General features: G+C 49.7%; 1 protein-coding gene and 1 long non-coding RNA gene across 2 annotated transcripts in view; one reads left to right on the top strand and one right to left on the bottom strand.

Moving 5' to 3' along the window:
• Positions 1 to 6,877, top strand: LOC120503444. Its single transcript, XR_005627742.1, has 3 exons — positions 1 to 276; positions 2,474 to 2,570; positions 6,615 to 6,877. It is a non-coding gene; the product is annotated as an uncharacterized LOC120503444 (long non-coding RNA).
• The window catches only part of CDS2 (CDP-diacylglycerol synthase 2), a 14,987-nt gene continuing 5,668 nt past the window's right edge, over positions 2,572 to 11,890 (bottom strand). The window contains exons 8-12 of the mRNA XM_039711929.1: positions 11,246 to 11,314; positions 8,767 to 8,919; positions 7,960 to 8,079; positions 6,885 to 6,988; positions 2,572 to 6,043 (exon numbers count right to left, since the gene is read on the bottom strand). Coding sequence (XP_039567863.1) covers positions 5,914 to 6,043; positions 6,885 to 6,988; positions 7,960 to 8,079; positions 8,767 to 8,919; positions 11,246 to 11,314 — 576 coding nt within the window. The 3' untranslated portion in view covers positions 2,572 to 5,913. The remainder of the gene's footprint in view (positions 6,044 to 6,884; positions 6,989 to 7,959; positions 8,080 to 8,766; positions 8,920 to 11,245; positions 11,315 to 11,890) is intronic.

Here is an 11,890-nt window from a genome sequence, read left to right as displayed (position 1 = left end):
AAACCCGGATTTTGGGGGGCAGCATCCCTCGCTGACAAATTTGCAAATCCCTTCTCATAAATCACTTGCTGTGTCCCAGAAGCGGCACCGGGCCCGGTGTCCCCACAGAGGCAGGACCTGAGCCGGGCCCGGCCCCGCGGACACGGAAGGCCGCCAAGGAGCCCTCACGGTACCTATTTTTGCAGCGTCCATCTTCAGGTTGAAATCCCAGTTCCGTGGCAGCTTCAGGGACATTCTGGCTCAGGAAAGTCTTTTTGTTTTCCTTCCTTCCTCAAGGTGAGTTGTTTAGGAGCGGGGCTGGACCCACGCCCTGATGGTCCCGTGGGGTCGCGGCTCGGCGAGCGCTTCTCTGCCAGCGAGCTTCCTGCCTCTGAGAGCAGCACAAACCCCATAAAAGTCCTTTCCTGCCCCGCTTTCCTGCCCGGCTCTGCCTTCCCCAGCCGTGCTGCGCCGTGGTGCCCGCTCTGGTCCCCTCCTGTCCCCCGTCCTGGCCCGGGGCCCTCCAGCCCAGCCCGGGCCGCTCCCCGGGGCCGCTCGGGGCATTTGAGGAAGTGCTGTGGGAGCTCCGTGTGTCCTCCCCGAGCTGGCAGCGCTGCCCCGAGCAGGAACAGCCCAGCCCGGGGCCCCGGGCACGGCCTGGCCGGGGCAGGGCTGGGGGTGAGCCCGGGGTGGGCTCCGGGCCCGTCCTGGGCACCGCCGGGGTCGGGGTTTGCTGCTTCCCTCCTTGGGTGGTGGGCCCTTCGTGTGGGGAGTGAAGAGAAAATAATCTTGACTCCATATTTCAGAAGCCTGATTTATTATATAATGGTATATATTATATTAAAGTGATATATTAAAGCTATACTAAAAGAATAGAGAGCAAAGGATCCATCAGAAGGCTGGAAAGGACAAAAAGGGAACGATAGCAAAAGCGACTCTGAGAGTCGGAGCCAGCTGATTGGGCTTGGCCATTAATTAGGAACAACCAACAGAAACCTGCTGGTAACAGTGCCCAGAGCACCTCCACAGCCATCACACTGTTCATTGGTTTTGTTTCTTTGCTGGGGATTCTCAGCTGGAACAGAACAATCCCAGCGAAGGGTTTTCCATAACTCATGGCTCAGCCATGGCGGTGGAGGCTCTGCAGCCACAGGGGTGGAACGGGGCAGCTCTGGGAGGAAAGGATGAAAGGAAACCAGAGGGTGAGCACCAAGGTGTTGGTGCCACTTATTTTGTTGTACCAACTTATTTTCATTTTAATTTTTAATTTTGATTTTTTAAATTTTAGGTTTAATTTTCACTTTTCATTTCAAATTTAATTTTTAATTTTTACAGGTTTTTTTTTTTTCTTTTTTAATTTGAATTTTTCGATTTGACTTTTCCAGCTGCAGGAGCTGCCTGGGCTCCCACATTTTGCTCTTTTTCCCCAGCCTGGCTCTGGAGCAGCTCTCCCAGCCCTGTCACCGCAGGATGTCACAAGGCACAAACGGAAACTCTGCCTGAGCCCCGAGCTGCAGCTCGGCCACGGCCCCGAGCAAACCCTGAATTCCTCCCCAAAATCCACTCGGAGCCTGCAGGACCTGCAACAGGCAATTCCCAGCCCCACAAAGTCATTTTTTGTCCCAGCAGCAGCTCTCAGGGAGCGGGGGATCACGCTGGGGCTGCAGCAGGATTCCCTCTGCAAATCTGCTTTTTTCCAGGTCTAAAAATGCAGATTAAATTGGCACAGGATGGGGGAAAGCAGGGGAAATCTGCATTTTCCAGAATATAGAATATTGCTGAACATTGCTGAATATTGGACATTGCTGAATACTGAATATTGCTGAATATTGAATGTTGCTGAATATTGAATATTGGTGAATACTGCTGATTATTGAATACTGCTGAATACTGAACGTTGCTGAATATTGGACATTGCTGAATATTGAACACTGAATACTGAACACTGCTGAATATTTAATGTTGCTGACTACTGAATATTGCTCAATATTGAATGTTGGTAAATATTGAATATTGCTGAACACTGAATATTGCTGAATATTGAATGTTGGTGAATTTTGAACATTGGTGAATACTGAACACTGCTGAATATTGAACACTGCTGAATATTCAATGTTGCTGAATATTAAACACTGCTGAATATTGAGCACTGCTGAATGTTGAACACTGCTGAACATTAAACACTGCTGAATATTGAATATTGCTGAATATTAAACACTGCTGAATAATGAACGTTACTGAGTATTGAATATTTCTGAATATTGAACACTGAATACTGAACGTTGCTGAATATTAAACACTGCTGAATATTGAACACTGAATATGGAACGTTGCTAAATACTGAACACTGCTGAATATCGAGCACTGCTGAACACTGAATATTCCTGAATATGCTGAATATTAAACACTGCTGAATACTGAATGTTACTGAATATTGAATATTGCTGAATATTAAACACTGCTGAATGTTGAACTGCTGAATATTTTTCTCCAGGCAATCCCTCAGGAAGGAGAGCACAGGGCAGGGAACAGGGAATGTGAGTTTGGAAAACCTGGAGCACGCCACGGCGCTGAATGAAACTCCCCCAGAGGTAATGGAATTTATATTTATTTAACAGTAACATACAGTATATAAATAGGGTAAATACTTTAAAATATACAATATTTCACATTCGAACATTCGGTCAAAGGAAGGCAACTCTACGTGTGCAGCTAGAACTGGAACCAAAAACAAAGCACAGAGAAAGAACAGCCAGGGCTGCAGAGCAGGGGCTGCACAGGAGCACAGAGCTGCCACGGGGCTCTGGGGACACAGCTGTCCCCAGGGGGGACACCCAGCCCTGCCCGGCCCCCAGCCAGGCCAGGGGGAGAGGGCAGGACCCCCCAGGCAGGCCTGGGGCTCCCTGCACACAGGGGACACAGGGACATTCCCTGGGAGGGGACAATCCCTGGAGGTGACATTCCCTGGGATGTGACACTCCCTAGAGGGTAACATTCCCTGGGATGTGACATTCCCTGGGATGTGACATTCCCTGGGATGTGACATTCCCTGGAGGGTGACATTCCCTGGGATGGCAATTCCCTGGGATGTCACATTCCCTGGGATGTGACATTCCCTGGAAGGGGACAAAATTCCCACCCAGGTGTCCACAGCTGGCCCAGCTGTGCCCCAAACCCGTGTCCAAACCCAAACCTCAGCTGGGTGTGCCCGGTGTGCCACCCCTGTGGGCACTGCCACCTCTGGTGGCCCCAGAGCAGGCTGGGACCCTGCCAGGGGGGCTGTCCCCTCCTCCCAGCCCACACAAAGCCCAGCTCCTCTCCTGCTCTCAACCTTCTGTCCAGGCTGAGCTCCAGCCCTGCCTGGGTCCCTTTGTCACCCAAACTCCCCAGGTTCAGCACCCCTGGGCACCAGAGACAGCCCAAGCCAGAGGCAGCTTCCATCCTCCCCAAATTCCCCATCCAGGCTCAGACCAGACCTGCAGGACATTCCCTGCCCACGGCAAAGGAGGTGGGAGAAGATTTTAATCCCCCCTCCATCCCGAAGGCAGCTCCCAGCCCTGTGAGCTCAGCTGCACGACCTGCAACCACCCCAAATACAGCTGCCTTCCCTCCTCCTCCCTGCATCCACTGTTCCACCCTTTCATGGCTTTTAAAGGTGATTTTTCCATGCAGGAAAACATTCCCAGGCAGCTCTGCCCCTGAGGAGCAGCCCGGGTTTGGAGGGAAGGGCAGGAATAAAGCTGGTCAGGGAATTCTGATCAGGGAATTTCTGATCAGGGAACTTCTGGTGAGGGAATGTCTGATCAGGAAATTTTCTAATCAGGACACTGCCTGATCAGAGATTTTTCTGATCAGGGAATTAATTTCTGATCAGGAAATTTTCTCATCAGGGCATTTCTGATCAGGACATTTCTCATCACAGAATGAATTTCTGCTCAGGACATTTCTAACCAGGGAATTCATTCCTGACCAGGACATTTCTGAATTTCTGACAGGGCAGGCAGCCCAGGCAGAGCTGCTGCTCTCTCTCAGCTGCTCCCTGGAGCTGCTTTGCCCTCCAGTGCCCACAGCCAGCACTGACAGCCCTGCCCCAAAGCTGCAGCAAAGCTCTGCCCTGCTGCTCACAGCAGCAGAGGAACTAAAGGGTTAAAGCAGACGAGCAGGAGACTAAAAACCCACGGAGGGATCTCTCACTAAGGACAGAGCACAGCTTTGGGATATTTATCAACACTGTCACTTCTGCCTGGGAGCCACAGGCACGGGAGGGGTTTGGGCAAAGGGCAGGAGAATCCTGAGAGCCCCCGGGCACTGCCACATCAAACACAGCCCAAATATTGCCCCTGGGCAGGGCCATGGGAAGCACTCCCTTCTCCTCTGCAGTTTCTGTGTCAGGGGCTCGCAGCAAGATCTGCTCCATGGACAGAAAATAAACCTAATTCCAGCTGGAAGGGAGCAACCACAGGGGAAATCCACAGCCAGGGGAATGTGTATGAGCAGCAAAGCCAGCCTGGACTGCTGAGGGCAGGGCTGTGCCAGCAGAAACAGAAAGCTCAGTGAGAGCAGAGCCTGCTCGGAGCTGTGCTCTCCACCCAGCCCTGCCCAGGGAGCAGAGGCACAGCCCACAGAGAGAGGCTGGCACCTGTGCTGTGATGTGCACACACCCAGGCTGTGAAAAGCTCGGAATTTGGGGCGTTTTCAGGTGCTTTGTTCTCTGTTGGTGCCAAGCAGGTGCAGGGCTCACGTGTGGCTGAAGGTTTGTGGCAGCAACCTCTTAAACTCCAATGTGTTTCTGCAGGAGCTCTCCCTGTCCCTCACTCCCCAGGTTAAAATAATGGGAAGTTTCTCTCTCCCGTGCACAAACTATGGAAAGAAGGAAAATCAGTCCCCTTGTGTTTGCACGAGGTGTAAATGGGGAAATTTTCACTATCTGGTCACAAAAAAAAAAAAAAGGAAAGTTTTACAATCTTTAGGGCTCTCATTTTTAAATAATAAAAAAAAAAGTATGACAAAATAAAGGAAAGTACTTCAATAAAACCTGCAGCTATAAAGTCCAAACTACTTCTGAAACTACTTCTGACAAGATTCAGTGACAGAAGCCTGCAGAGAAATGAACCCAGACTGAAATGCAACACAGACCTTGGTAAACTCAGCAGCACGACTTCTACAACTCAAGTAACAAACAGACATGATCCCTGAAAGAAAACAAAGCCCCAGCTGCAGCTGGAGCCCACCCAGCAAGGAAAGGGGCTGGAAACTGCTCCCCAGGCTCCTTCAAATATCCACGGTGGGGTTTGCAGCCCTGGAGAAATGAAGTGTGGTTTCTAAGGGTTATTTAATGGGGGAAACAAACCAAGGTGTGGAGGAGCCGTTCTCACCTGGCAGGAATTGCTTCAATGCTCTTTAAATCTCATTTAGTGCCATTGGTTTTGGAGGAATCTGCAGCTCCCACATTCCCACCCACAGCTGCCACTCCCCGGGCTCCTTGCACCCAGCCTGCTCCTGGTTTGGGTGCTCACAGAAATCTGAACTTGCCCAGGAGGGAGGGAACGTGAGAGGCACTGCAGGAGCTGCAGCTGGGAAGGGCTCAGCACAGGATCCTCTGCCTGGTGCAAGGCAGGAGCTGCTGGGACAATTCAGCACAGGGTGGGGGTCCCCAGAGCTGCCACCCCGAGCAGCCCAGCAGGACAGCCACCCCCTCTGCTCCCCCCGACCCTCACCTCCTCCTCAGCTACAAACCCAAGATTTGCTCGTTTGAACCAAAGCTCTATAAATATATTATTTAGAAAAAAATAATAAAATAAAATAAACCACGAATGCAAACATTTACCGAGAAAGGAAGAAAAGTTACAGTGAAATGAGGCCTTGTTATTGTCTTAAATCAGGGGATGCCCTGGGGGAGGCCTGTGTGCTCTCAGTCCTGCTCCCACCTCCTGCCTATGCATCCTCCAGGCTGCCCAGCACTCCCCTGTCCACCAGGTGTGCTTTGAGGGTGTTGAAGATGTGCAGCTGCTGCTCTGGCCTCAGGGTCAGGAACTGCTGGATCAGTTTGCTCGGGTTGGGGCCCCTGGAACACAAAATGAGGGTCAGCAATTCCACCAGAATGGTCATTGCTGGGCTGTCCATGCCCCTGGGAGCCTGACAGAGAAATGTCTGAGAGAGATGCAAACCCTGGCAGCAAGAAAAGGGGAAATGTCTGACAGAAATTCAACCTGGGCAACAAGAAAAGGGGGAAAGTCTGAGAGAGATTCAAACCCTGTCAGCAAGAAAAGGTGAAAAGTCTGACAGAAATTCAGGGCAGCAAGAAAAATTTAGTATCTGATAGAGATTCAAACCTGGGCTGCAAGAAAAGGGGAAATATCTGAGAGAGATTCAGGGCAGCAAGAAAAGTTTAATATCTGAGAGATTGAAAGCTGGGCTGCAAAAAAAGGTGAAATATCTGCCAGAAATTCAACCTGGGCAGCAAGCAAAGGTGAAATATCTGACAGAAATTCAACCCTGTCAGCAAGAAAAGAGGAAATATCTGACAGAGATTCAGGGCAGCAAGGAAAGTTTAATATCTTAGAGATTCAAACCTGGGCAGCAAGAAAAAGTGAAATATCTGAGAGAGATTCAAACCTGACTGCATTTTTTAACAGAACACAGGACCCTGTGAAGGGAAAGCTGCAGTGGAGGAAGTTCCACAATGGACACTCACCAGCAACCCAAAGAGACCAAAAATCCTCTAATAAAAAGGGGAAAAATAAAAAACCCTCCAATAAAACCCTCCCAGGTTTTAGTGTTTTAAGCACAGGACTAATTAGACCTGCCTGTATCTTAACTGTCCATAAAAACAATGGGTTTCCTCTAACAATAAAACAACAGGGAGGTGAACGAGCCCTGTGTGATGGTGGGATGCCCCTCTTTACCTGATGAAGCTGGCAATGTACACGTTGACAAAGGTGGCCATCAGGTACTGGCAGTCGAAGCGATCCATGATGCCCCCGTGGCCTGGGATGGTGTTGGCAAAGTCCTGGCAGGGCACAGGGGTGGCACTGAGCCCTTGGCAGCATCCCCACACACACCACACTCACCCCCTGCCCCAGCTGCAAAGGCAGACCTAGAAATGTTTGCTTTAAATGTCTCCCTGCTTCTGGAAGTTTCTGCTTTATGGCCGAGGGGCTCAGCTCAGGGAAATGTTTGTGTGCTGCCACCCTGCCCTGCCTGGTGTGTGTGAAACCAGCCTGCAAGGCACCAAGGGAAACCTCAGCTTGCAGCATTTCCTGCCTGGCTCCTCCTTCTCTGCCTGCAGCACAGCAGGGTTTGGAATGTCACACTCCAAAATCCTGACGTCTGCTCCTTTTTGGTGAAAAATCCCAGATCCTGCTGCAGCATTTTAATCTGTGTCTGAGCAAAGCTCCCTTCCCCTGGGGCTCTGGGACTGCCTCGAGGGGCAGCACCCACTTTGTGTCTCCTCCCCAAAACCTCCAGGACCTCCCCAAAACCTCAGTGACCCTCCCAAAACCTCCAGGACCTCCTCAAAAACTCCAGAACCCTCCCAGAACCCTCCCAAAACCTCCAGGACCTCCCCAAAACCTCAGTGACCCTCCCAAAACCTGCATGCCCTTCCCAAAACCTTCGTGACCTCCCCAAAACCTCCAGGACCCCCACAAAACCTCCTTCACCTCACCAAAACCTCCATGACTCCCCTAAAACCTCCAGGACCCTCCCAAAACCTCAATGCTCTTCCCAAAACCTCCTTGATTCCCCCAAAACCTCCCTGACTCCTTCAAAACCTCAATGCTCTTCCCAAAACCTTCGTGCCCTCCCCAAAACCTCCAGAACCTCCCCAAAACCTCCTTGACTCTCCCAAAACCTCCGTGACCCCATCAAAACCTCAATGCTCTTCCCAAAACCTCAATGCTCTTCCCAAAACCTTTGTGCCCTCTCCAAAACCTCCATCCTCTTCCCAAAACCTCCGTGCCCCCCAAGCCCCGTGCCCACCTTGATCTTGAAGGCCCTCTTGAAGCCGCTGGCGAAGAAGCCGCCGAAGGGCCCGATGAGGGAGGCGAAGGTGGACAGGGCGATGCTGTGGATCTGGAAGGGGTACATCCTCACGGTCCTCTGCAGCACAAAGAGCACAGCAGCACCTCAGGGCCTGCCCCCTCCTCTGCCCCGGGGGGCTTTCAGGGGGGGTCACAGCCCTGCAGATTTGGGATTTCAGGGGGGGTCACAGCCCTGCAGATTTGGGATTTCAGGGGGGGTCACAGCCCTGCAGATTTGGGATTATTCCTTTGGGATCTCATGGAATTCGCTCCCACTTTGTTGTGAGCCAGAAGAACCCAGCCCTGCAGATTTGGGATTATTCCTTTGGGATCTCACGGAATTCATTCCCACTTTGTCATGAGCCATAAGAACCCAGCCCTGCAGAATTGGGATTATTCCTTCGGGATCTCACAGAATTCATTCCCACTTTGTCATGACCCAGAAGAACACAGCCCTGCAGATTTGGGATAATTCCTTCGGAATCTCATGGAATTTGCTCCTGCTTTGTCATGAGCCAGAAGAACCCAGCCCTGCAGATTTGGGATAATTCCTTCGGAATCTCATGGAATTTGCTCCTGCTTTGTCATGAGCCAGAAGAACCCAGCCCTGCAGATTTGGGAGAATTCCTTCGGGATCTCATGGAATTCATTCCCCCTTTGTCGTGAGCCAGCAGATCCCAGCCCTGCTCTCCTCCCTGCTCCCAGCCCTGCTCTCTTCCCTGCTCCCAGCCCATAAAAACCAAACCAAGGGCAGAGGAACCCCTACCCAGCCCAGCAGGGAGTGCAGCAGCTCGGGCAGGTTGTACTCCTGCAGCTGGAAGAGCTCGGAGGGCTCGCAGTCCACCGTGAAGCTGTTGGTGTCGTTGTTGAACTCCACGGGGCAGGTGAAGCAGCGGTAGCCCGACATCACGTAGGACAGCTGCACAAAAAGGGGGAAAAAAGCAGGATTTGGGGTTGTTTCAGGGGTTTCTCCAGGGGGAAAGGCTGTGCGAGGAGGGGGAAGAGCTCTTGTTGTGGTTGTGGGGTGCTCAGGTGAAGGGAGGGATGATGGATGTGACCCCGTGTGCTCAGAGGGGTAATTTGGTAATTTATGTATTATTTATTATGTATTATATAAAGAATGCTATGCTAAACTAGACTAAAATACAGAAAGGATACCTAGAGAAGGCTGGAAACTCTGGGTGCAAGAAAAGTTTAGTGTCTGACAGAAATGCAGCCCTGGCAGCAAGAAAAAGGTGAAATATCTGAGAAACTCAGGGCTGTGAGAAAGGGGGAAATACCTGAGAAATTTAACCCTGGGAGTTATTATGTATTATATAAAGAATGCTATGCTAAACTAGACTAAAATACAGAAAGGATACCTACAGAAGGCTGGAAACTCTGGGTGCAAGAAAAGTTTAGTGTCTGACAGAAATTCAACCCTAACATCAAAAAAAGGGGAAATATCTGCCAGAAATTCAGGGCTGCAAGAAAAGGGGAAATATCTGAGAAATTCAAACTCTGGCAGCCAGAAAAGGTGAAACGTTTAATATTGGACAGAGATTCAAACCCTGGTATCAAGAAAAGGTGAAATATCTGATAAATTCAAACCCTGGCAGCATGAAAAATTTAGTATCTGCCAGAAATTCAGGGCTGCAAGAAAAGGTGAAATATCTGATAAATTCAAACCCTGGCAGCATGAAAAATTTAGTATCTGCCAGAAATTCAGGGCTGCAAGAAAAGGTGAAATATCTGATAAATTCAAACCCTGGCAGCATGAAAAATTTAGTATCTGCCAGAAATTCAGGGCTGCAAGAAAAGGTGAAATATCTGACAGAAATTTAGTCAAGAAGAGGGGAAATATCTGAGAGAAATTCATGGCTGCAAGAAAAGGGGAAATATCTGAGAAATTCAAACTCTGGCAGCCAGAAAAGGTGAAACACCTGCCAGAGTCAAGGCTGAGTGCGTTTTTCCCAGAACACCCCAGGAAGGGAAGCCCAGGGGAGGAGCCCCACGATGGACACTCACCAGCAGCCCGAAGAGAACGGTGGAAAAAAATCCTCCAATGAAACCCTCCCAGGTCTTCTTTGGGGAGTGAAATATCTGAGAAATTCAAACCCTGGCAGCTTGAAAAATTTAATATCTGCCAGAAATTCAGGGCTGGAAGAAAAGGTGAAATATCTGAGAAATTTAAACCTGGGCAGCAAGAAAAGTTTAATACTGGACAGAGATTCAAACCCTGGCAGCAAGAAAAGGTGAAATAACTGACAGAAATTTAGTCAAGGAAAGGGGAAATATCTGACAGAAATTTAGTCAAGAAAAGGGGAAATATCTGCCAGAAATTCAGGGCTGCAAGAAAAGGTGAAATATCTCAGAAATTCAAACCCTGGCAGCAAGAAAAGGTGAAATAACTGACAGAAATTTAGTCAAGAAAAGGGGAAATATCTGACAGAAATTCATGGCTTGGGCAGCCAGAAAAGTTTAATACTGGACAGAGATTCAAACCCTGGCAGCAAGAAAAGGTGAAATATCTGACAGAAATTTAGTCAAGAAGAGGGGAAATATCTGAGAGAAATTCATGGCTGCAAGAAAAGGGGAAATATCTGAGAAATTCAAACCATGACAGCAAGAAAAGGTGAAATATCTGAGAAATTTAAACCTGGGCAGCAAGAAAAAGCGAAATATCTGACAGAAATTTAGTCAAGAAAAGGTGAAATATCTGAGAAATTCAAACCCTGGCAGCTTGAAAAATTTAATATCTGCCAGAAATTCAGGGCTGGAAGAAAAGGTGAAATATCTGAGAAATTTAAACCTGGGCAGCAAGAAAAAGCGAAATATCTGACAGAAATTTAGTCAAGAAAAGGTGAAATATCTGAGAAATTTAAACCTGGGCAGCAAGAAAAAGCGAAATATCTGACAGAAATTTAGTCAAGAAGAGGGGAAATATCTGAGAGAAATTCATGGCTGCAAGAAAAGGGGAAATATCTGAGAAATTTAAGCATGGGCATCAAGAAAAGTTTAATATTGGACAGAGATGCAAACCCTGGCAGCAAGAAAAGGTGAAATAACTGACAGAAATTTAGTCAAGAAAAGGGGAAATATCTGACAGAAATTCATGGCTGCAAGAAAAGGGGAAATATCTGAGAAATTCAAACTCTGGCAGCCAGAAAAGGTGAAACACCTGCCAGAGTCAAGGCTGAGTGCGTTTTTCCCAGAACACCCCAGGAAGGGAAGCCCAGGGGAGGAGCCCCACGATGGACACTCACCAGCAGCCCGAAGAGAACGGTGGAAAAAAATCCTCCAATGAAACCCTCCCAGGTCTTCTTTGGGGAGAGCTGCCAGAGAGCAGAGAAATAAAATCAACCAAAATTCAAATTATAAATGTCTGCAGCCCTTCCTGAGGCCACACAAAGGGAGCTGGGGCAGAAGGGGACCCCAGCACCCCAAAATGGTTCAGCCAGGGCTGGAGGTGAAACTTTGATTAAAAAAAGGTAAAATTGCCCTTTAAAACACAGTTCAGGCCTTGCTGCTCTGGCTAAGTCAGCCCAGGAGCAGCAGCAGGGCTCCCAGCCCCAAATCCCCATTTTTATCCCCCAGAGTCCCAGCCCCAAATCCCCCAGAGCAGCAGCAGGGCTCCCAGCCCCAAATCCCCCAGAGCAGCAGCAGGGCTCCCAGCCCCAAATCCCCCAGAGCAGCAGCAGGGCTCCCAGCCCCAAATCCCCCAGAGCAGCAGGGCTCCCAGCCCCAAATCCCCATTTCCCCAGGAGCAGCAGCAGGGCTCCCAGCCCCAAACCCCATTTCCCCAGGAGCAGCAGCAGGGCTCCCAGCCCCAAACCCCATTTCCCCAGGAGCAGCAGCAGGGCTCCCAGCCCCAAACCCCATTTCCCCCCCAGGAGCAGGTCCCCAGCCCC

Source organism: Passer montanus, unplaced genomic scaffold, assembly GCF_014805655.1.
Source record: "Passer montanus isolate IOZ18808 unplaced genomic scaffold, ASM1480565v1 scaffold256, whole genome shotgun sequence".
In the NCBI taxonomy this organism is placed as follows: domain Eukaryota; kingdom Metazoa; phylum Chordata; class Aves; order Passeriformes; family Passeridae; genus Passer; species Passer montanus.
This window is presented reverse-complemented; position numbering and strand designations above follow the sequence as displayed.